The sequence below is a fragment of the Microcaecilia unicolor genome, chromosome 9 (genome assembly GCF_901765095.1).
Source record: "Microcaecilia unicolor chromosome 9, aMicUni1.1, whole genome shotgun sequence".
NCBI classification, from domain to species: domain Eukaryota; kingdom Metazoa; phylum Chordata; class Amphibia; order Gymnophiona; family Siphonopidae; genus Microcaecilia; species Microcaecilia unicolor.
Genome location: NC_044039.1, coordinates 170883808 through 170909772, shown reverse-complemented (window position 1 = coordinate 170909772; position 25965 = coordinate 170883808). Strand labels below are relative to the sequence as shown.

General features: G+C 45.2%; 1 protein-coding gene across 1 annotated transcript in view; it reads right to left on the bottom strand.

The window, feature by feature from the left end:
* The window catches only part of PELI2 (pellino E3 ubiquitin protein ligase family member 2), a 193350-nt gene that overhangs the window by 76835 nt on the left and 90550 nt on the right, over positions 1 to 25965 (bottom strand). Inside the window, exon 2 of the mRNA XM_030215316.1 lies at positions 20571 to 20700. Within this exon, the coding sequence (XP_030071176.1) occupies positions 20571 to 20700 (130 nt within the window). The remainder of the gene's footprint in view (positions 1 to 20570; positions 20701 to 25965) is intronic.

Sequence of the window (25965 nt, the reverse complement as noted above, 5' to 3'; positions counted from 1 at the left end):
AATTAATCAGGTACCATAAAACATTATGGTATAAATTCACACTTTAAAAAGCTAACAATGAATAGCAGGCGATAGATAGATAGAGAGATAGAAAAAGGAAAAGTCCATAGACCATTATTAAATTGGACTTGAGGAAAATCCACTATTTCTGGGATAAGCAGCATAAAATGTTTTGTACTTTTTTTGAGACCAAGATAGATAGATAGATAGATAAACACAGATGACAATGGATCACTGATTAAACTCATGTGTTTATCAGTGTTTGTGTGTGTGGTTTTTTTTTTCAATAAATTCTCTTTATATCAAAACTTCAAGAACATCACAAATTCTAAATTATCAAAAGCAAGGAAGAGCAGCATATACTTTTTTCTTCCATTCATCACTCATCAATCACAATTACAGTTTTCAACTTACAAAAGAAAGACAATTTCATTTCTCTTTATCACCCCCCTCTCCACCATCCCCTCCCCCTCCATTGTTCTGTGTCTTCAGCAAGTCAAGCATCTCTCACTCCTACACTTAATTTAGTCATTTCTCTATTATATATTTTATTTATTACATTTATAACCCACCTATCCAAACATCTAGGCGAGGTACAATAAAACATTCATCAAAAAACCCCACAAACAATACACAATCTTACAAATCACAAACTCTACCAACTCAGAACCCCCATCAGCCAAATGCCCTAGAAAATAGCCAGATTTTTAGTAATTTCTTGAACTGCGGAACAGATCCCGACTGGCGCATAACCAATGGTAACAAATTCCACAAATGAAGACCAGCAATTTAAAAAAAAACTTGACTATGAATTTCCTCCAAACGTACCATATGAAAAGATGGAATGACCAATAAATTCTGATTTTTAGACCGTAATACCCAAGAAGATCAGACAATAAGACTGCAAACTGCACACTAAGGCCTCAGGAGCAACAGCCTGCCGCACTTGAAACACCAAATAACAAAAGTTTAAATTCAATACGCTGCACCACAGGCCACAACCTCAACTGAGGCGTAATATGTGCCTCCAGACCCAAACTCTAAACAACCCATGCAGCAGAGTTCTGTGTAACCTGCAAGGCCTGCAAAGTTTTACGCGGCAAGCCGCACAACAAAGCATTACAATAATCAAAAGAAGGCGAGACGTAACTCTGCAGCACATAATATAATATAGGTCTCTATTATTTCAAACATTTAGCAATGTTGCAGAACACAACATGATTTAATGGGATAGAGTCACCATGGATTCAAACAAGGGAAATCTTAGGAATTGGTTACTGAACAAAAAACAGAAGGTAGGGTTAAATGGCTATTTTTCTCAATGGAGGAGGGAGGAGTGCCACCGGGATCTGTACTGGGACCAGTGCTATTTAACATATTTATAAATGATCTGGAAATCAGAATGACAAATGAGGTGATTAAATTTGCAGATGACACAAAACTATTCAAAGTTGTTAAAACACTGTGAAAAACTGCAGGAAGACCTTAGGAAATTGCTGATTAAATTTAATGTGGACAAATGCAAAGTGGTGTACATTGGGATGAATAATCCAAATCACAGTTGCCTGATGCTAGTGTCCACCTTGGAAGTCAACACCCAAGAAAAACATCTAGGTGTAACTGTAAACAATACACTGAAATCTTCTGCCCAGTGTAGGTTGGAGGCCAAAAAAGCAAACAAGATGCTAGGAATTATTAGGAAAGGGATGGTAAATAAGACTAAGAATGCTATAATGACTCTGTATTGCTCCATGGTGTGACCTCACCTTGAATACTGCATTCAATTCTGGTTTGCATAGCTCCAAAAATATAAAGCAAAATTAGAAAAGGTTCAAAAAAGAGCAACGAAAATGATAAAGGGGATGGAACTCCTCTCACATGAGAAAAGGCTAAAGAGGTTAGGGCTCTTCAGCCTGGAAAAGAGATGGCTGAAGGGAGGGAGATATGATTATGGTCTACAAAATCCTGAGTGGTGTAGAATAGGTAAAAGTGAATCGATTTTTTACTCTTTCAAAAAGTAAAAAGACTAGGAGACATTCAGTGAAATTACAAGGAAATAGTTTTAAAACAAATAGGAGGAAATATTTTTTCACTCAACGAATAGTTAAGCTCTGGAACTCATTGCCGGAGGATGTGGTAACATGGTTAGCGTATCTGGGTTTAAGAAAGGTTTGGACAAGTTCCTGGAGGAAGTCCATAGTCTGTTATTGAGATGGACATGGGGGAAGCCACTGCTTGCCCTGAGATTGATAACATGGAATATTGCTACTATTTGGCTGCCAAACTCTCTGAAAATCTATCCATCCTCACAGTAGAGGACTAGCCTAATGGTTTCTGCAGTGGACTGAGAACCTGGGGATCTGGGTTTGATTCCTACTGTGGCTCTTTATGTCTCTATTCAAGTCACTTAACCTCCCATTGCCCCAGGTGAAAAAAAGGTAGACAAAGAGAGTACCTGCAAACAAATTTTTAGTGCTGATTAAGATGTCATGCCATGTCTTTTTGTGTGGATTTACCATTATATTTTGTTATGAGTTTAAAACAAAGACACACGTAACTATATTGTCACTTTCTTGGTGCTGGATGCATGAGATAAAAAGGACATATGACTGTGAACTGAAAAAGGGTAGGAATAGACAGAACCTATATGAGGTCCAATTACCCTAAATTTTATTCTCCGACATCCTTTTATCAATGAAAACATTTTTTTTAAACAGAGAATTCAGACAAGAATAAGAATTATATATTTGAGTGTTTTATATATAATCACGGACTTCGATTTGGTTGTGGTGGAAACAACTTCATTTTGTCCTTTTTGCATCTACCATTTATCTACTGCCATTTTACTGATCATTATACGGGCCCTGGTTGAATATCGACTGGGTTTCACATAAACCTCTGGCGGTCAGTGCTGGTACAAATACACCAGATATTCAATGCCAGTGCCTGGACATGACCTGGCATTGAATATCTGGGACTATTTTAGCTGTCAATAGTTAACATTTTAATAAAAAAGCTGACTGCCATTGGCTGAATATCGACTGGAAAGATTTCACCCCAGGGATGCAATATCCAGTCTTCAAGAGTTGGGAAGAAGGGAAGTACAGATGTACTAGATGAAGGAGGAAGGGTAAAATCTTTTCAGGCATTGAACAAAGAATATTCAATCTCTCACAATCAATTTTTTGCTTATACACTACTAAGTCATTATATTCAGTCGTTGCCAACACAACGACTGCAGGAGGAGAAGGGGCAGGTTCTGGTGACATCATTGGATTTGAAGAGTGAAAGTAACCCCCCCCCCATGAAAAATTTTTATCGCTGGCGGGCTTGTAAACAGAATGCAATTTTGGGGAGGCGGCTGAGACATGGTCAGGAGAATGATTGGTGTAGCTTACCTTTGTGTCATTGAAACATACAATTTGACCAGAATTGCATAAATGATCAGGAAAAGGGAATGATGATGAGGTGATCAAATCTGCAAACACAAAACGACTCAAAGTTGCTAATTTTTTACTCATTCCAAAAGTACAAAGACTATGGAACACTTGAGGAAGTTACATGGTAATACTTTTAAAACAAATAGAAGGAAATATTTTTTCACTCAACGAATAGTTAAAGCTCTGGAACTCTTTGCCAGATGATGTGGTAACAGCGGTTAGCGTATCTCAGTTTAAAAAAAGGTTTGGACAAATTCCTGGAGTTAAAGTCCATAGTCTGCTATTGGGACAGACATGGGAAGCAACTGCTTGCCCTGGGATTTGTAGTATGGAGTATTGCCACAATTTGGGTTTCTGCCAGATACTTGTGACCTGACTTGGCCACTGTTTGGAAAACAGTCTAGAAGCAAAGAGATCTTAGATTCCCTACAGGAAGAATTGTTCCAGCAGTGGGTAACGGAACCGACGCGGGATAGAGCTGTTCTGGTCCTGGTGCTTAAGAATGGAGAGTACGTTTCTGATGTCAAGGTGACAGACCATTTGGCATCTAGTGATCATTGTATGGTATGGTTCAATATTAAAACAGAAGAGAGGGCTCATTCGAGACTGAAGGTCCTGGATTTCAAAGGAACGAACTTTGCCGAGATGGGGGAATTTCTCAAGGAACAGTTAGCGGGATGGGAACAGCTGAAGGTTGCAGAACAGCAATGGACAAGACTGAAAGGAGCTATATTAAAGGCAACTAACCTTTATGTTAGAAAATTACATAAAAGGAAAAGGAAAAGAAGGCCTCTCTGGTACTCGAATGTAGTAGCTGAAAAGATAAGGGTAAGGAGGCTAGCCTTTGCACGTAATAAGACGACTCAGAAAGATGAAGACAAGAGGGAATACCTAAATAAGCGAAGAGAAGCTGGAAAAGCTATCAGGAAAGCGAAGCAGCAAATGGAGGAAAAGATAGCTAATATGGTAAAATTGGGGGACAAGACCTTTTTCAGATATGTAAGTGACAAGAGGAAGTGCCATAATAGCATTGTGAGACTCAAAGCTGAGGGAGAGAAACATGTGGATGATGATAAGAATAAAGCTGAACTGCTTAACAATTATTTTAGCTCTGTGTTAACGAATGAAAGACCGGGGGGTAGGGCTGCAGAAAACAAAGGCTAAAGGGGTTCTAAAGAGGAGGATTGTGAGATTTCTTGAACTACATGGAATGCGGGACCCGAGGCAGCATGGCTTCACTAGTGGCAGGTCGTGTCAGACGAATCTGACTGTCTTCTTCGACTAGGTGACCAAACAGTTGGATGTGGGAGGGGCGCTTGATGTGGTATACTTGGATTTCAGCAAAGCCTATGACACGGTTCCACAAAGGCAACTGATAAATAAATTGAGTGCCCTCGGTATGAGACCTAGAGTAACTGATTGGGTTAAAAATTGGTTGAATGGTAACGTTACCTACATACTGTTTTGAATATACCAGTTCAGAATTTACCACCATTCTCTCAAGTTTATTATATTCCAGGGAAAGACTTGAATCCGCTTGAACAGCCTTTAGAGGTCTCTCTTTTGCTTGAATCCTCTGACTCTGAATTGGCAACAGCCGCCACTCTCGTGGCGACTGTTGCATTATTGCCTGACAAAGATTAGATCTTCCGTCTGTTTTTCCGGAATAAAGAAAAACCTTTTTTAGGTTTTAATATATTGCTTTTTCCTGATGTCTCAAAGGAGACAGGAAGACGGAGGAAACAATTTTTGCTCCTTAGGCCTGAAGTTTTGCACTTGGGGGGTACCTTTTTTTTAAGATACCCCTGCAAGTGCATAATAAGGCTTGAGGGGAAGAAATATGTGTTTACAGAACCTGTCCATGTCTCAGCACTTGTAACCTCAGCGAAACAGGAAAAGCGCTAAAGAAGATATATTAACCCTACTTAACAGAGAATGCTTAATCCTACATGTTTAATTTTCCTTCTATTTTATTTTTTTTCTTTCTCCTATTTCCGAATTCTTGAATCTCAATTTATGGACTTGAGCGTCATGCTTCCTGCTAATTTTTCTTTTTATTATTATATGTAATTTCTTATTTACTGGATGCTTTCCAAAACAAGATTGTTTCTTGTATGATATTTTAAATGAATAAATAATTAAAATGAAAAAAAAAAAAAAAATTGGTTGAATGGTAGGAGACAAAGGGTAGTGGTAAATGGAGCTTGCTCTGAAGAAAAGGATGTCGTCAGTGGAGTACCGCTGGGATCGATCCTAGGGCCAGCTCTTTTTAACGTCTTTGTGAGCGATATTGCGGAAGGGCTGTCTGGTAAGGTTTGTCTCTTTGCGGATGATATTAAACTCTGCAACAGGGTGGACATCTTGGAGGGTGTGAAAGACATGAGGAAGGACCTAGCGAAACTAGAGGAATGGACCAATATTTGGCAACTAAGGTTTAATCCCAAAAAATGCAGGGTCATGCACTTGGGTCGCAAAAATCTGAGGGAATGGTACAGTATAGGGGGTGAAGTGCTTCAGTGTACGAAGGAAGAGCGGGACTTCCATTTCAGGCTTTGTTATCTTTTTGATTCTTACAAGATCAGCACTAAATGTCATCTCACTTTAATATTTCCTTATCTCTTGCTTGTCCTGCTTGTCTGTCCTAATTAGATTGTAAGCTCTGTTGAGCAGGGACTGTCTCTTCATGTTCAAGTGTACAGCGCTGCGTACGTCTAGTACAGCTATAGAAATGATAAGTAGTAGTAGACTTGGGGGTGATTGTGTCTTATGACCTTAAAGCTTCCAAACAGGTAGAAAAAGCGACGACCAAAGCCAGAAGGATGCTTGGGTGCATAAAGAGAGGCATGACCAGTAGGAAAAAGGAGGTGATAGTGCCGTTGTATACGTTTCTGGTGAGGCCACATTTGGACTACTGCGTGCAGTTCTGGAGACCGCACCTACGGAAAGATATAAACAGGATGGAGTCGGTCCAGAGGGCGGCTATAAAATTAGTAAGCGGTCTTGAATGCAAAAATTATAGGGACAGACTTATGAACCTCAACATGTATACGCTGGAAGAGAGGAGGGAGAGAGGAGACATGATAGAAACGTTTAAATATCTCAAGGGCATTTATGTACAGGAAGAGAGCCTTTTTCAAATGAAGGAGAGCTCTGGAATGAGGGGGCATATGACAAATTTAAGAGGGAATAGGCTTAGGAGTAACCTAAGGAAGTATTATTTCACAGAAAGGGTGGTGGAGGTGTGGAATGGCATCCCGGTGGAGGTGGTGGAGTCGAGGACTGTTCCAGAATTTAAAAAGGCATGGGATAAGCATGTGGGATCGCATAGGAACAGGAAGAATTAGGGGTTACAGAGGATGGGCAGACTGGATGGGTCATATGGCCTTTATCTGCCGTCATGTTTCTATGTTTCTAGGATACTGGGCTAGATGGACCACTGGTCTGACCCAGTATAGCTACTCTTATGTAAATCACAAGTGCATTGTGAGAAATTGAGTAAGAACCTTGCAAGACTAGAAGACTGGGTACTCAAATGGCAGATAGCGAATGCTACATACCTGTAGAAGGTATTCTCCGAGGACAGCAGGCTGATTGTTCTCACTGATGGGTGACGTCCACGGCAGCCCCTCCAATCGGAATCTTCACTAAAAGTCCTTTGCTAGTCCTCGCGCGCCCGCGCGGCCGTCTTCCCGCCCGAAACCGGCTCGAGCCGGCCAGTCCAGTATGTAGCAAGACAATACAAGGGAAGACACAACTCCAAAGGGGAGGCGGGCGGGTTTGTGAGAACAATCAGCCTGCTGTCCTCGGAGAATACCTTCTACAGGTATGTAGCATTCGCTTTCTCCGAGGACAAGCAGGCTGCTTGTTCTCACTGATGGGGTATCCCTAGCCCCCAGGCTCACTCAAAACAACAACCATGGTCAATTGGGCCTCGCAACGGCGAGGACATAACTGAGATTGACCTAAAAAATTTACCAACTAACTGAGAGTGCAGCCTGGAACAGAACAAACAGGGCCCTTGGGGGGTGGAGTTGGATCCTAAAGCCCAAACAGGTTCTGAAGAACTGACTGCCCGAACCGACTGTCGCGTCGGGTATCCTGCTGCAGGCAGTAATGAGATGTGAATGTGTGGACAGATGACCACGTCGCAGCTTTGCAAATTTCTTCAATAGAGGCTGACTTCAAGTGGGCTACCGACGCAGCCATGGCTCTAACATTATGAGCCGTGACATGACCCTCAAGAGCCAGCCCCGCCTGGGCGTAAGTGAAGGAAATGCAATCTGCTAGCCAATTGGATATGGTGCGTTTCTCCACAGCCACTCCCCTCCTATTGGGATCAAAAGAAACAAACAATTGGGCGGACTGTCTGTTGGGCTGTGTCCGCTCCAGGTAGAAGGCCAATGCTCTCTTGCAGTCCAATGTGTGCAGCTGACGTTCAGCAGGGCAGGAATGAGGACGGGGAAAGAATGTTGGCAAGACAATTGACTGGTTCAGATGGAACTCCGACACGACCTTTGGCAAGAACTTAGGGTGAGTGCGGAGGACTACTCTGTTATGATGAAATTTGGTGTAAGGGGCCTGGGCTACCAGGGCCTGAAGCTCACTGACTCTACGAGCTGAAGTAACTGCCACCAAGAAAATGACCTTCCAGGTCAAGTACTTCAGATGGCAGGAATTCAGTGGCTCAAAAGGAGGTTTCATCAGCTGGGTGAGAACGACATTGAGATCCCATGACACTGTAGGAGGCTTGACAGGGGGCTTTGACAAAAGCAAATCTCTCATGAAGCGAACAACTAAAGGCTGTCCTGAGATCGGCTTACCTTCCACACGGTAATGGTATGCACTGATTGCACTAAGGTGAACCCTTACAGAGTTGGTCTTGAGACCAGACTCAGACAAGTGCAGAAGGTATTCAAGCAGGGTCTGTGTAGGACAAGAGCGAGGATCTAGGGCCTTGCTGTCACACCAGACGGCAAACCTCCTCCATAAAAAGAAGTAACTCCTCTTAGTGGACTCTTTCCTGGAAGCAAGCAAGATGCGGGAGACACCCTCTGACAGACCCAAAGAGGCAAAGTCTACGCTCTCAACATCCAGGCCGTGAGAGCCAGGGACCGGAGGCTGGGATGCAGAAGAGCCCCTTCGTCCTGCGTGATGAGGGTCGGAAAACACTCCAATCTCCACGGTTCTTCGGAGGATAACTCCAGAAGAAGAGGGAACCAGATCTGACGCGGCCAAAAAGGAGCAATCAGAATCATGGTGCCTTAGTCTTGCTTGAGTTTCAACAAAGTCTTCCCCACCAGAGGAATGGGAGGATAAGCATACAGCAGGCCCTCCCCCCAATTCAGGAGGAAGGCATCCGATGCCAGTCTGCCGGGGGCCTGAAGCCTGGAACAGAACTGAGGGACTTTGTGGTTCGCTCGAGATGCGAAGAGATCCACCAAGGGGGTGCCCCACGCTTGGAAGATCTGGCGCACCACTCGGGAGTTGAGCGACCACTCGTGAGGTTGCATAATCCTGCTCAGTCTGTCGGCCAGACTGTTGTTTACGCCTGCCAGATATGTGGCTTGGAGCACCATGCCGTGACGGCGAGCCCAGAGCCACATGCTGACGGCTTCCTGACACAGGGGGCGAGATCCGGTGCCCCCCTGCTTGTTGACATAGTACATGGCAACCTGGTTGTCTGTCTGAATTTGGATAATTTGGTGGGACAGCCTGGTTGAATATCGACTGGGTTTCACATAAACCTCTGGCGGTCAGTGCTGGTACAAATACACCAGATATTCAATGCCAGTGCCTGGACATGACCTGGCATTGAATATCTGGGACTATTTTAGCTGTCAATAGTTAACATTTTAATAAAAAAGCTGACTGCCATTGGCTGAATATCGACTGGAAAGATTTCACCCCAGGGATGCAATATCCAGTCTTCAAGAGTTGGGAAGAAGGGAAGTACAGATGTACTAGATGAAGGAGGAAGGGTAAAATCTTTTCAGGCATTGAACAAAGAATATTCAATCTCTCACAATCAATTTTTTGCTTATACACTACTAAGTCATTATATTCAGTCGTTGCCAACACAACGACTGCAGGAGGAGAAGGGGCAGGTTCTGGTGACATCATTGGATTTGAAGAGTGAAAGTAACCCCCCCCCCCATGAAAAATTTTTATCGCTGGCGGGCTTGTAAACAGAATGCAATTTTGGGGAGGCGGCTGAGACATGGTCAGGAGAATGATTGGTGTAGCTTACCTTTGTGTCATTGAAACATACAATTTGACCAGAATTGCATAAATGATCAGGAAAAGGGAATGATGATGAGGTGATCAAATCTGCAAACACAAAACGACTCAAAGTTGCTAATTTTTTACTCATTCCAAAAGTACAAAGACTATGGAACACTTGAGGAAGTTACATGGTAATACTTTTAAAACAAATAGAAGGAAATATTTTTTCACTCAACGAATAGTTAAAGCTCTGGAACTCTTTGCCAGATGATGTGGTAACAGCGGTTAGCGTATCTCAGTTTAAAAAAAGGTTTGGACAAATTCCTGGAGTTAAAGTCCATAGTCTGCTATTGGGACAGACATGGGAAGCAACTGCTTGCCCTGGGATTTGTAGTATGGAGTATTGCCACAATTTGGGTTTCTGCCAGATACTTGTGACCTGACTTGGCCACTGTTTGGAAAACAGTCTAGAAGCAAAGAGATCTTAGATTCCCTACAGGAAGAATTGTTCCAGCAGTGGGTAACGGAACCGACGCGGGATAGAGCTGTTCTGGTCCTGGTGCTTAAGAATGGAGAGTACGTTTCTGATGTCAAGGTGACAGACCATTTGGCATCTAGTGATCATTGTATGGTATGGTTCAATATTAAAACAGAAGAGAGGGCTCATTCGAGACTGAAGGTCCTGGATTTCAAAGGAACGAACTTTGCCGAGATGGGGGAATTTCTCAAGGAACAGTTAGCGGGATGGGAACAGCTGAAGGTTGCAGAACAGCAATGGACAAGACTGAAAGGAGCTATATTAAAGGCAACTAACCTTTATGTTAGAAAATTACATAAAAGGAAAAGGAAAAGAAGGCCTCTCTGGTACTCGAATGTAGTAGCTGAAAAGATAAGGGTAAGGAGGCTAGCCTTTGCACGTAATAAGACGACTCAGAAAGATGAAGACAAGAGGGAATACCTAAATAAGCGAAGAGAAGCTGGAAAAGCTATCAGGAAAGCGAAGCAGCAAATGGAGGAAAAGATAGCTAATATGGTAAAATTGGGGGACAAGACCTTTTTCAGATATGTAAGTGACAAGAGGAAGTGCCATAATAGCATTGTGAGACTCAAAGCTGAGGGAGAGAAACATGTGGATGATGATAAGAATAAAGCTGAACTGCTTAACAATTATTTTAGCTCTGTGTTAACGAATGAAAGACCGGGGGGTAGGGCTGCAGAAAACAAAGGCTAAAGGGGTTCTAAAGAGGAGGATTGTGAGATTTCTTGAACTACATGGAATGCGGGACCCGAGGCAGCATGGCTTCACTAGTGGCAGGTCGTGTCAGACGAATCTGACTGTCTTCTTCGACTAGGTGACCAAACAGTTGGATGTGGGAGGGGCGCTTGATGTGGTATACTTGGATTTCAGCAAAGCCTATGACACGGTTCCACAAAGGCAACTGATAAATAAATTGAGTGCCCTCGGTATGAGACCTAGAGTAACTGATTGGGTTAAAAATTGGTTGAATGGTAACGTTACCTACATACTGTTTTGAATATACCAGTTCAGAATTTACCACCATTCTCTCAAGTTTATTATATTCCAGGGAAAGACTTGAATCCGCTTGAACAGCCTTTAGAGGTCTCTCTTTGCTTGAATCCTCTGACTCTGAATTGGCAACAGCCGCCACTCTCGTGGCGACTGTTGCATTATTGCCTGACAAAGATTAGATCTTCCGTCTGTTTTTCCGGAATAAAGAAAAACCTTTTTTAGGTTTTAATATATTGCTTTTTCCTGATGTCTCAAAGGAGACAGGAAGACGGAGGAAACAATTTTTGCTCCTTAGGCCTGAAGTTTTGCACTTGGGGGGTACCTTTTTTTTAAGATACCCCTGCAAGTGCATAATAAGGCTTGAGGGGAAGAAATATGTGTTTACAGAACCTGTCCATGTCTCAGCACTTGTAACCTCAGCGAAACAGGAAAAGCGCTAAAGAAGATATATTAACCCTACTTAACAGAGAATGCTTAATCCTACATGTTTAATTTTCCTTCTATTTTATTTTTTTTCTTTCTCCTATTTCCGAATTCTTGAATCTCAATTTATGGACTTGAGCGTCATGCTTCCTGCTAATTTTTCTTTTATTATTATATGTAATTTCTTATTTACTGGATGCTTTCCAAAACAAGATTGTTTCTTGTATGATATTTTAAATGAATAAATAATTAAAATGAAAAAAAAAAAAAAAATTGGTTGAATGGTAGGAGACAAAGGGTAGTGGTAAATGGAGCTTGCTCTGAAGAAAAGGATGTCGTCAGTGGAGTACCGCTGGGATCGATCCTAGGGCCAGCTCTTTTTAACGTCTTTGTGAGCGATATTGCGGAAGGGCTGTCTGGTAAGGTTTGTCTCTTTGCGGATGATATTAAACTCTGCAACAGGGTGGACATCTTGGAGGGTGTGAAAGACATGAGGAAGGACCTAGCGAAACTAGAGGAATGGACCAATATTTGGCAACTAAGGTTTAATCCCAAAAAATGCAGGGTCATGCACTTGGGTCGCAAAAATCTGAGGGAATGGTACAGTATAGGGGGTGAAGTGCTTCAGTGTACGAAGGAAGAGCGGGACTTCCATTTCAGGCTTTGTTATCTTTTTGATTCTTACAAGATCAGCACTAAATGTCATCTCACTTTAATATTTCCTTATCTCTTGCTTGTCCTGCTTGTCTGTCCTAATTAGATTGTAAGCTCTGTTGAGCAGGGACTGTCTCTTCATGTTCAAGTGTACAGCGCTGCGTACGTCTAGTACAGCTATAGAAATGATAAGTAGTAGTAGACTTGGGGGTGATTGTGTCTTATGACCTTAAAGCTTCCAAACAGGTAGAAAAAGCGACGACCAAAGCCAGAAGGATGCTTGGGTGCATAAAGAGAGGCATGACCAGTAGGAAAAAGGAGGTGATAGTGCCGTTGTATACGTTTCTGGTGAGGCCACATTTGGACTACTGCGTGCAGTTCTGGAGACCGCACCTACGGAAAGATATAAACAGGATGGAGTCGGTCCAGAGGGCGGCTATAAAATTAGTAAGCGGTCTTGAATGCAAAAATTATAGGGACAGACTTATGAACCTCAACATGTATACGCTGGAAGAGAGGAGGGAGAGAGGAGACATGATAGAAACGTTTAAATATCTCAAGGGCATTTATGTACAGGAAGAGAGCCTTTTTCAAATGAAGGAGAGCTCTGGAATGAGGGGGCATATGACAAATTTAAGAGGGAATAGGCTTAGGAGTAACCTAAGGAAGTATTATTTCACAGAAAGGGTGGTGGAGGTGTGGAATGGCATCCCGGTGGAGGTGGTGGAGTCGAGGACTGTTCCAGAATTTAAAAAGGCATGGGATAAGCATGTGGGATCGCATAGGAACAGGAAGAATTAGGGGTTACAGAGGATGGGCAGACTGGATGGGTCATATGGCCTTTATCTGCCGTCATGTTTCTATGTTTCTAGGATACTGGGCTAGATGGACCACTGGTCTGACCCAGTATAGCTACTCTTATGTAAATCACAAGTGCATTGTGAGAAATTGAGTAAGAACCTTGCAAGACTAGAAGACTGGGTACTCAAATGGCAGATAGCGAATGCTACATACCTGTAGAAGGTATTCTCCGAGGACAGCAGGCTGATTGTTCTCACTGATGGGTGACGTCCACGGCAGCCCCTCCAATCGGAATCTTCACTAGCAAAGTCCTTTGCTAGTCCTCGCGCGCCCGCGCGCACCGCACATGCGCGACCGTCTTCCCGCCCGAAACCGGCTCGAGCCGGCCAGTCCAGTATGTAGCAAGACAATACAAGGGAAGACACAACTCCAAAGGGGAGGCGGGCGGGTTTGTGAGAACAATCAGCCTGCTGTCCTCGGAGAATACCTTCTACAGGTATGAAGCATTCGCTTTCTCCGAGGACAAGCAGGCTGCTTGTTCTCACTGATGGGGTATCCCTAGCCCCCAGGCTCACACAAAACAACAACCATGGTCAATTGGGCCTCGCAACGGCGAGGACATAACTGAGATTGACCTAAAAAATTTACCAACTAACTGAGAGTGCAGCCTGGAACAGAACAAACAGGGCCCTCGGGGGGTGGAGTTGGATCCTAAAGCCCAAACAGGTTCTGAAGAACTGACTGCCCGAACCGACTGTCGCGTCGGGTATCCTGCTGCAGGCAGTAATGAGATGTGAATGTGTGGACAGATGACCACGTCGCAGCTTTGCAAATTTCTTCAATAGAGGCTGACTTCAAGTGGGCTACCGACGCAGCCATGGCTCTAACATTATGAGCCGTGACATGACCCTCAAGAGCCAGCCCCGCCTGGGCGTAAGTGAAGGAAATGCAATCTGCTAGCCAATTGGATATGGTGCGTTTCCCCACAGCCACTCCCCTCCTATTGGGATCAAAAGAAACAAACAATTGGGCGGACTGTCTGTTGGGCTGTGTCCGCTCCAGGTAGAAGGCCAATGCTCTCTTGCAGTCCAATGTGTGCAGCTGACGTTCAGCAGGGCAGGAATGAGGACGGGGAAAGAATGTTGGCAAGACAATTGACTGGTTCAGATGGAACTCCGACACGACCTTTGGCAAGAACTTAGGGTGAGTGCGGAGGACTACTCTGTTATGATGAAATTTGGTGTAAGGGGCCTGGGCTACCAGGGCCTGAAGCTCACTGACTCTACGAGCTGAAGTAACTGCCACCAAGAAAATGACCTTCCAGGTCAAGTACTTCAGATGGCAGGAATTCAGTGGCTCAAAAGGAGGTTTCATCAGCTGGGTGAGAACAACATTGAGATCCCATGACACTGTAGGAGGCTTGACAGGGGGCTTTGACAAAAGCAAACCTCTCATGAAGCGAACAACTAAAGGCTGTCCTGAGATCGGCTTACCTTCCACACGGTAATGGTATGCACTGATTGCACTAAGGTGAACCCTTACAGAGTTGGTCTTGAGACCAGACTCAGACAAGTGCAGAAGGTATTCAAGCAGGGTCTGTGTAGGACAAGAGCGAGGATCTAGGGCCTTGCTGTCACACCAGACGGCAAACCTCCTCCATAAAAAGAAGTAACTCCTCTTAGTGGACTCTTTCCTGGAAGCAAGCAAGATGCGGGAGACACCCTCTGACAGACCCAAAGAGGCAAAGTCTACGCTCTCAACATCCAGGCCGTGAGAGCCAGGGACCGGAGGCTGGGATGCAGAAGAGCCCCTTCGTCCTGCGTGATGAGGGTCGGAAAACACTCCAATCTCCACGGTTCTTCGGAGGATAACTCCAGAAGAAGAGGGAACCAGATCTGACGCGGCCAAAAAGGAGCAATCAGAATCATGGTGCCTCGGTCTTGCTTGAGTTTCAACAAAGTCTTCCCCACCAGAGGAATGGGAGGATAAGCATACAGCAGGCCCTCCCCCCAATTCAGGAGGAAGGCATCCGATGCCAGTCTGCCGTGGGCCTGAAGCCTGGAACAGAACTGAGGGACTTTGTGGTTCGCTCGAGATGCGAAGAGATCCACCAAGGGGGTGCCCCACGCTTGGAAGATCTGGCGCACCACTCGGGAGTTGAGCGACCACTCGTGAGGTTGCATAATCCTGCTCAGTCTGTCGGCCAGACTGTTGTTTACGCCTGCCAGATATGTGGCTTGGAGCCCCATGCCGTGACGGCGAGCCCAGAGCCACATGCTGACGGCTTCCTGACACAGGGGGCGAGATCCGGTGCCCCCCTGCTTGTTGACATAGTACATGGCAACCTGGTTGTCTGTCTGAATTTGGATAATTTGGTGGGACAGCCGATCTCTGAAAGCCTTCAAAGCGTTCCAGATCGCTCGCAACTCCAGGAGATTGATCTGTAGACCGCGTTCCTGGAGGGACCAGCTTCCTTGGGTGTGAAGCCCATCGACATGAGCTCCCCATCCCAGGAGAGACGCATCCGTGGTCAGCACTTTTTGTGGCTGAGGAATTTGGAAAGGACGTCCCAGAGTCAAATTGGACCAAATCGTCCACCAATACAGGGATTCGAGAAAACTCGTGGACAGGTGGATCACGTCTTCTAGATCCCCAGCAGCCTGAAACCACTGAGAAGCTAGGGTCCATTGAGCAGATCTCATGTGAAGGCGGACCATGGGAGTCACATGAACTGTGGAGGCCATGTGGCCCAGCAATCTCAACATCTGCCGAGCTGTGATCTGCTGGGACGTTCGCACCCGCGAGACGAGGGACAACAAGTTGTTGGCTCTCGTCTCTGGGAGATAGGTGCGAGCCGTCCGAGAATCCAGCAGAGCTCCTATGAATTCGAGTATCTGTGCTGGGAGAAGATGGGACTTTGGGTAATTTATCACAAACCCCAGTAGCTCCAGGAGGCGAACAGTCATCTGCATGGACTGCAGGGCTCCTGCCTCGGACGTGTTCTTCACCAGCCAATCGTCGAGATATGGGAAGACGTGCACCCCCAGCCTGCGAAGTGCTGCTGCTACTACAGCCAAGCACTTTGTGAACACCCTGGGCGCAGAGGCGAGCCCAAAGGGTAGCACACAGTACTGGAAGTGACGTGTGCCCAGCTGAAATCGCAGATACTGTCTGTGAGCTGGCAGTATCGGGATGTGTGTGTAGGCATCCTTCAAGTCCAGAGAGCATAGCCAATCGTTTTCCTGAATCATGGGAAGTAGGGTGCCCAGGGAAAGCATCCTGAACTTTTCTTTTACGAGATATTTGTTCAGGGCCCTTAGGTCTAGGATGGGACGCATCCCCCCTGTTTTCTTCTCTACAAGGAAGTACCTGGAATAGAATCCCAGCCCTTCTTGCCCGGATGGCACGGGCTCAACCGCATTGGCGCTGAGAAGGGCGGAGAGTTCCTCTGCAAGTACCTGCTTGTGCTGGAAGCTGTAAGACTGAGCTCCCGGTGGACAATTTGGAGGTTTTGAGGCCAAATTGAGGGTGTATCCTTGCCGGACTATTTGCAGAACCCACTGATCGGAGGTTATGAGAGGCCACCTTTGGTGAAAAGCTTTCAACCTCCCCCCGACCGGCAGGTCGCCCGGCACGGACACTTGGATGTCGGCTATGCTCTGCTGGAGCCAGTCAAAAGCTCGCCCCTTGCTTTTGCTGGGGAGCCGCGGGGCCTTGCTGAGGCGCACGCTGCTGACGAGAGCGAGCGCGCTGGGGCTTAGCCTGGGCCGCAGGCTGTCGAGAAGGGGGATTGTACCTACGCTTGCCAGAAGAGTAGGGAACAGTCCTCCTTCCCCCAAAAAATCTTCTACCTGTAGAGGTAGAGGCTGAAGGCTGCCGGCGGGAGAACTTGTCAAATGCGGTGTCCCGCTGGTGGAGATGCTCTACCACCTGCTCGACCTTCTCTCCAAAAATATTGTCCGCACGGCAAGGCGAGTCCGCAATCCGCTGCTGGAGTCTATTCTCCAGGTCGGAGGCACGCAGCCATGAGAGCCTGCGCATCACCACACCTTGAGCAGCGGCCCTGGACGCAACATCAAAGGTGTCATACACCCCTCTGGCCAGGAATTTTCTGCACGCCTTCAGCTGCCTGACCACCTCCTGAAAAGGCTTGGCTTGCTCAGGGGGGAGCGCATCAACCAAGCCCGCCAACTGCCGCACATTGTTCCGCATGTGTATGCTCGTGTAGAGCTGGTAAGACTGGATTTTGGCCACGAGCATAGAGGAATGGTAGGCCTTCCTCCCAAAGGAGTCTAAGGTTCTAGAGTCTTTGCCCGGGGGCGCCGAAGCATGCTCCCTAGAACTCTTAGCCTTCTTTAGGGCCAGATCCACAACTCCAGAGTCGTGAGGCAACTGGGTGCGCATCAGCTCTGGGTCCCCATGGATCCGGTACTGGGACTCGATCTTCTTGGGAATGTGGGGATTACTTAATGGCTTGGTCCAGTTCGCAAGCAATGTCTTTTTCAGGACATGGTGCAAGGGAACAGTGGACGCTTCCTTAGGTGGAGAAGGATAGTCCAGGAGCTCAAACATTTCAGCCCTGGGCTCGTCCTCCACAACCACCGGGAAGGGGATGGCCGTAAACATCTCCCGGACAAAGGAAGCGAAAGACAGACTCTCAGGAGGAGAAAGCTGTCTTTCAGGGGAGGGAGTGGGATCAGAAGGAAGACCCTCAGACTCCTCGTCAGAGAAATATCTGGGGTCTTCCTCTTCTTCCCACGAGGCCTCACCTTCGGTGTCAGACACAAGTTCACGAACCTGTGTCTGCAACCTCGCCCGGCTCGACTCAGTGGAGCCACGTCCACGATGGGGGCGTCGAGAGGTAGACTCCCTCGCCCGCATCGGCGAAGCTCCCTCCGCCGACGTAGTCGGGGAGCCTTCCTGGGAGGTGGCCGCAGTCGGCACCGCACGCGGTACCGACGTCGGGGACCTCACCCCGGGCGATGGGCCAGCCGGCGCCACGCTCGACGGTACCGGAGGCGCAAGCACCGCCGGTACCGGAGGGGTAGGGCGCAACAGCTCTCCCAGAATCTCTGGGAGAACGGCCCGGAGGCTCTCGTTCAGAGCGGCTGCAGAGAAAGGCATGGAGGTCGATGCAGGCGTCGACGTCAGAACCTGTTCCGGGCGTGGAGGCTGTTCCGGGCTGTCCAGAGTGGAGCGCATCGACACCTCCTGAACAGAGGGTGAGCGGTCCTCTCGGTGCCGATGCCTGCTGGGTGCCGACTCCCTCGGCGACCCAGAGCTCTCGGTGCCGACGCGGGGAGGAGACCAGTGTCGATGCTTCTTCGACTTCTTCCGAAGCATGTCACCGGAGCTCCCCGGCACCGACGAGGAGGACGTAGAATCCAGCCGTCGCTTCCTCGGGGCCGAGGTCGAAGGAGGTCGATCTCGGGGGGGCTGTACCGCAGGAGCCCTCAGGGTAGGGGGAGACCCACCCGAAGGCTCACCGCCACCAGCAGGGGAATGGACAGCCCTCACCTGCACTCCTGACAATGCACCACCGTCCGACGACATCAGCAGACGAGGTCCCGGTACCACCGACGTCGATACAGCTATCCGATGTCTCGGCGCCGATGCAGAGGGCCGATGCCTCGATGCACTGGCGGCCGAGGATGAAGGTCTGGACGCTGACGACGTCGATGCACTCGATGACCTTGGTGTCGATGCCGACGAAGAGCCCGAGAACAAAACGTTCCACTGGGCCAATCTCGCTACCTGAGTCCGCCTTTGTAACAGGGAACACAGACTACAGTTCTGAGGACGGTGCTCAGCCCCCAGACACTGAAGACACGACGAGTGCCTATCAGTGAGCGAGATTACCCGGGCGCACTGAGTGCACTTCTTGAAGCCGCTGGAAGGCTTCAATGTCATGGGCGGAAAAATCACGCCGGCGAAATCAAAATCCGAAATGGCGAATTTGAGCACCAAAAAGTTTTAGGGAGAAAATCTCGACCGAGGCCGAAAGAGGCCTACCCCGACGACGAAAGAAAACTTACCGGGGCAAAGACTGAAAAATACGGGAAGGGACAAATGAAGCCCGGGGGGCTTCCGGAGCACTTCCCAACAATTTTTTAAAGATTTTCCAAAGAAAACACACGTCAACGAAAAAAGGACGCGCGAGGTCGACTTTCCGGGGCTCGACACGGCGAAAACACGACCGTACCGAGTGCGGACAAAAGAAGACTGGCCTGCTCGAGCCGGTTTCGGGCGGGAAGACGGCCGCGCGGGCGCGCGAGGACTAGCAAAGGACTTTGCTAGTGAAGATTCCGATTGGAGGGGCTGCCGTGGACGTCACCCATCAGTGAGAACAAGCAGCCTGCTTGTCCTCGGAGAATAAATTTAATGTGGACAAAAGCAAAGAATGCAATTCTGGTTGAGATATCTAAAAAAAAAAAGGTTTAGTATAAGGACAAAAGATATAGAGAAGGGCAAACCAAAATGATAAAGAGTTCCTTTGTGAGGAAAAGCGAAATGGGTTAGGGCTATTCAGCTTGAAGATATAGCTGAAGGGAGATATGATATAGAGGTCTATTAAAAAAATGGAATGCAATATGTAAACATAACTTAGTTTACTTTTTCAAAAGGTACAAAGATTATGGAACAAGTCATGGCATTTCTAGGTAACACATTTTAAAAAAATCTTAAGAGTTTAATTGCATGTTGAGTGAGACAATATTTTCTGAAATTTGTTGTCAGATGATGTGGTAAAAGCAGTTAGCATAGCTGCTGAGTCTAAAAGTAGATCTGGGCAAATTTCTGGAGGATAAATCTCTAAAATACAATTAGACTTGGAGAAAACATTCCTTATCCCTGGGCATAAGGACAATGGATTCTATATGCTCTTAGGGACCCTGTCATGCACTGGTGACCTGGAGGGCTTTAAGGACCTTTGGGTGGACCTAGTATGGCTGGGTTTTTGTCTGTTTGCTTTTAATGTTCTCATAGTGTATCTAAGCCCTAGGAGGAAGGGAAAGAGGCAGCCACTACAGTGGCAGCTTTTGCCAGTTAACTACTGACATGCTTTAGAGCACGTGCCCTTCCAGGGTTAGGCCAGTATGTGTACCTCTGCTTTCCATGGCATTTCATCTAGTGAAAGGGGCACATAAATCAAGAACAAATCTGCTTATAGGGACAGAACCATGATTAACAACGTGCATTAAAAGCTGCTGTATCAAGCAGGTTTTAAACCACCTGCATACATCTTTTTCAAACCATACCCATTCTAACATATGCAGAATTTAGTCTTACGAAAGTTGTATTTTATTTATTTCAATCTGATTGCATGCTTCATCATTTAAACCCAGAGAATGGCAATATGCCTTTTGCTATCTAGAAGGCTTTGCATATTTAATAGAACGGTTTATCAACAATTGGTAATCATACAGCTGGTGAAAACTGAAGAGACAAAAAAAGGGGATTAAAGAAGGAAACTATGCCACTCATTATCCAACAGAACATACCTTGGATGCCTGGGGTGTTGATAACACATGCACAGTGCTGGGTTTGACGCCATTTGGCTTGAGTCGCTTATACAATGCAAATCTGCTTTTCCTGCGCCCTCTGTCACCATTTGGGAGAGAGCCATTGTACCTGGGGGGGAAGAAGAAAAAAGGTAACAGTTACAAATTTTCTAAAACAATTTGAAGCCAAAGCCTGGAGTGGGTTCATTACTAAAAGCTCTGCTCCTAAAATCAGCATTTTATCACTTTAGATCAGGGTTGTCCAACCTCGATCCTTGAGGACCGCAATCCACTCAGGTTTTCAGGATTTCCCTAATGAATATGCTTGAGATTTGCATGCACTGCCTCCACTGTATGCAAATAGATCTCATGCATATTTATTGAGAAAATCCTGAAAACCCGTCCTGGAGAGGGTCAAGGTTGGACACCCCTGCTTTAGATAATATTGCATCAATGTTAGCTAATCTTTTGATAACATAATGTTAAATGTAAACCGCATAGAACTTGTAGGTAAAGCGGGTTATAAATACGAATTAAGTTGAGAATCTGCCTTTAATAAGCTCTATAAAAATAATAGAACTTGAAAAGAAAAATTTTTGCTTTCATTGGCTAACTAGTTATACTTCAGGACAGAAAATTAAACCTCAATACAGACACTGGTAAAAGAATTTAATACAAAACTAAATTTGTCTTTGTGTATTACTAAAGAAAACTATAAACAAGGGGCTTTCACGTGTAGGTAATTGAACATCCTGTTTTGTCACATATTTAACTATTTAAAATTTTATTATAAAAACAAAGAAGGTCCATACAGTTTATCTTTTATACCGATCCTATAATCAAAGTACAGTACTTCAAAGAAACACCTGCTCCTCTTTTGAATACATTCTATACTGGAAGTAATATTACACGGTACTTCAATCACGTCCTAGCTTGTCTTGACAGTATATACTGATTTTGCTTTCAAAGGTCCTAGAATTTCCTGCCTTGTGTTAGCTTGTGCTCATAGGGGTCCTTTTACTAAGCCACAGCATAAATTGGCCTGCGATAGTGTGGGCACGTGTTTTTGGCGCATGCTGGGCCAGTTTTTACCGCATTTGGGGAAAAGGGCTTTTTGTTTTCAATGGGCCGGGAAAAGAGCCTGGGGTAAAATTAAAACCAGCATGTGCCTATTTACAGCCTGAGCCCTTAACACCACACATTGATATAGTGGTAAGGTTTCACACGCTACACACATGGTGACCGGCTGGCGCACGCCAACTGCCGATTAATGCTGGAAAAACCACACGCGCTAGGAAATGTAAAAAATATATTTGTCCTGGCGATAGGGGCATGTGCCAAATCTGAAATTACCACCAGGGGAGCGTGATAGTCTGGCAGTAGTCTCATTTTGGTGCGTGCTGCACATGCGTAGAGCCTATCGCTCTTTGTAAAAGGGCCCCAAGGAGGGGCACAATCGAACGGGGCGGGGTGCCCAATTTTCCTGAGGACGTCCTCGTAGGACGTCCCGGCAGGTCCCATTTTCTTCTTATGGACCCTCAGAATTTGTACCCATAAAGATTCTACAGTGCACTTTGTTTCCTGCTGAACTTTTATCCTTATGCTTTCTCACCGTGATACAATCTTGTAAGTTTTACTATTTCAAGTGGGGCAGCTGTTCCTTTTAGTATTTGCAAACCATTTTCCTCATTTTATCATAGACTCCCTTTTGAAGTTAAATGCTACAGCACATAGAGGGGGACGTTTACTAAAGATTAGCTCGAGTTATCTGCAGCAGGGCCCATAGGAAGAAAATGGGACCTGCTGCAGATAACTCGAGCTAACCTTTAGTAAAAGACCCCCTCTATGTGGGAAGAGGAAGAGAATAGCAGTGGGAGTGTACTACTCATCCATGTGGCCACAATGAAATGGTACCAGAAACTAGGGAAGTCAATAAATTTGGCAGTGCAATTATAATGGGTGATTTCAATAATCCTATTATTAACTGGTTAAGTGTCCCATCAAAACATACAGAGGAGGCAAAATTCCTAGACGAAATAAATGATTGCTTCACGGAGCAAGCAACTGGTTCAGGAACCAGAGCACAAGTTTTGAGCAAGTTTTGGTGCAAGGCATAAATGTTGGAGCTGTTTGGCAGCAGTGATCATAATGTGATCAAATTTGACTTAACAGTAGGGAGGAAACTAGGGAAATGTACTGAAATAGCATTTAATTTCAAAAGGGAGTCTATGATAAAATGAGGGAAATGGTTTGCAAATACTAAAAGGAACAGCTGCAAAGGTTAAGAATTTACATCACACATGGACATTTCATCTTAGAAACTCAAACCAGATGCACATTAAAAGTAGAAAGAGAGCCAAATGACTACTGGCACAGTTAAAAGGTGAGTTGAAAAAGACTATTATAGCCAAAAGAACATCTTTCAAAAAATGGAAAAGGGGATCTGAATAAGGAAAACAAGAAACAGCATAAGAACTGGCAAGTTAAAAGAAAAGCATTAATAAGGCAAGCAGAAAAATAGAATTTGAAGAGAAACTTACGTAGAAACAATAATTCATAATAAAAACATTTCTCAGGTTTTTTTGAAGCAGGAAGTGTGTGAGGGAGTCAGTTGGACCATTAGGTGAACAAGGGGTAAAAGGGGCAGTCAGGGAGTAGGTCATTGTGGAGAGGTTGAGAGATTCAACAGGCAAGCATCATGCCTTAGAGAGGTAAGTGCCAACAAAGGGGCACTGCTGGGAAGAGAATACTAGATTAGATACGGAAGGGAAATAGATGTATCTGAAACTATATCCATGCATAAAATTGGGTTGGATTGATAGATGGGCCAGACAAACAAACAAGTTACAGGAAAAACATAGCACAGGTCCCGTGGCACACAAGAATAACAGAAGAGAGGGTGACAAACTGGGAATGGGAAAAAGGTCACAAACCTGCAGGACAAACACATAATGAGGACAAAACTCTGGAGGAGGGGAAGGAGCTGTCTGTATTCTAGAGATGCAAGGGAAGACAGATGAAAGGTGAGTACATATGCTCTCGGGAACAACAAATGTAAGCAGGGCCACGGCATATATTACATGTAGTACATAGTTGCAATATTCCATCTGGCACCACAACACCCTCTGCTCCCACTTTCATGTAAGCAGTAAACATAGAGCCCACTTAAGAGCACAGCACCCTGAGAGAAATAGACCGGATATGCAAATGGGAGGAACGTTGCAGTACAGGTTTCTGCATCAATGCTCCATGGACAGCCTTAGGAGAGCACGGTGCTAAGTTCCACAATAGAAGTCACCACCCAATAAGAATATCTGTGACATCAGCGGCGGCCATAAAAACAAACAAAATGTTAGGAGCTATTAGGAAAGGAACAGAAAATTTAAACAAAGAATATTATAACTTCTCCGTATTGCTCCATGTTGCGACCTCACCTTGAATAGTGTGTTCAATTTTAGTTGTTGGTTACAAAAAAAGATAAAGCAGCATTAGAAAGCCAAAATGATTAACGGGACAGAACTCTTCCTCACACTGTATGAGGAAAGGCTAAAGAAGGTAGGACTCTTCAATTTGGTGAAGAGATGGGAGGGGGAGATTTATATGTTACATATGTACCCCACATTTTCCCACCTATTTGCAGGCTCAATATGATGGAGGCCTACAAAATCCTGAATGGAGTGGAAGGGTAAATGTGAATCTTTATTTATGATTTTTGATATACCATCATTCTAGTAAAATAACTAATCAGAACGTTTTACAAGTGGTCCAGTACTCCTTAAGGGAGCTTATGAATTGCAGAAGAACTTGACAAGTGCCAAACATAAAAGGGTCTATCGTTAGAAAGGATGAAAGTCAACAAAGAACTACCTCCAAGGCCAATGTCACTCACAAATGATGCTGCTGGGGCCTAATAAAGGTTTCTTGGTTTCTAAGATTATCACTGTGCAACAGATTAAGGAAGCTATTTCTTCTGCTTATGTTCTATCAGGCAAGGTATTGACAATCTTGATGAAAGCACATTCCACAAGAGCTCGCTCTGTCTTGGGCTGAATTGCGTGCTTTTTCTCTTGAGGAAATCTGTCAGTTGGCCACCTGGTCCTCCTTGCATACTTTTTCGAAGCATTTTCCTTGATATCTCAGCCAGGCATGGTGCTTCAAATCCCACCCTACTTGAGGACTGCTTTGCTATATCCCGCAATTTATGTACTCATCTGTTGCTAATGCAATGGAAAGAAAAATTGCCTTCCTCAATAATTTTCTTTCCTTTAATCACAATAGATGTGTCCAGAAGTCCTGCCTTGTCTGGTTTTTTTTTTCTGTTTAGATTGTTTCTTAAGGTTTGTGATGTTCATTGGATGATGTCTTCAAAGATATTGTGAGGAAAGAAAAGTTTGGGTTTTTAAAATTATTTTTACTGCTTTGATAGTGAAATACTGGCTGACTTATCGACCTGCCATCCTAAGAGTTCAGCTTCTTGCCCTCTACCTCCACTTGCTGGTGTATAGACATAACCCACAATTTCTGGACTCAGATGTTGTGAATAATGGAAAGAAAATGATCAGGTAAAACTAAAGTTTTCCTTCTGTTAGAGTAGCATTGTTAATGAAGGCGAATACTCCGAACTTCCATCAGGATTCTGTCCACACAAGAAGCCAGGAATAGCTCTGCACGTGAAGAACTTTTCCTTATCTAAATTTGTCCACAAAATGGGTAAGGTTATCCCCTTTGAGTTGCAAGTCAAAGATGAGCCCAGAGCATTTCCTATCTTTCTCAAACATATGGATGCCCTTAATGAATTGGAAATACTAGTCCTTTCTCTCAAGCAGAGCAGAATACTGTTGGAGACCCCACATCCTGTTCTCTCTGTTGGTAAGAAGACAGACACAAAGCATTGTGTCCATGTAGCCTAGGGATTTGACAAACTATAGTTAACCACATGATAGTTTGTGCAGTCCGTTAGATCTCCCTTTTTTTCTGAATTGGTATGTAGACTGATCTTTCCAAGTCAGTTGGCCTTTACACAGTCTCATAGATTTCTTGGAAAAATTTGGTAAGCACCTTAAAAGACTTCTATTCTGCAGTCCCATCATTTCCAGTAGCCTTCCTTCATGGCTAACATTTAAGTAGCAAATATGCACATAAATGACTAGAATACTGGCATACATGTACACTGGATTCTGTGTCCAGTCCAGCATAGCACTGAGACTTCTTCTGTCACTCTATGACACTGTCCGTTTGACCCTAGACCACTATTTCTCTGTTATCTGTCACCCCCCCCCCCCCTCGATTATCAGTCCACAAATTTCAAAAGAATGTGGACCTCTTCCCATTGTTAGTAGCCATCCCACTAAAGTCCCAGAGCAGAACAAACTTCAGTACAAATGCCTAATACAAT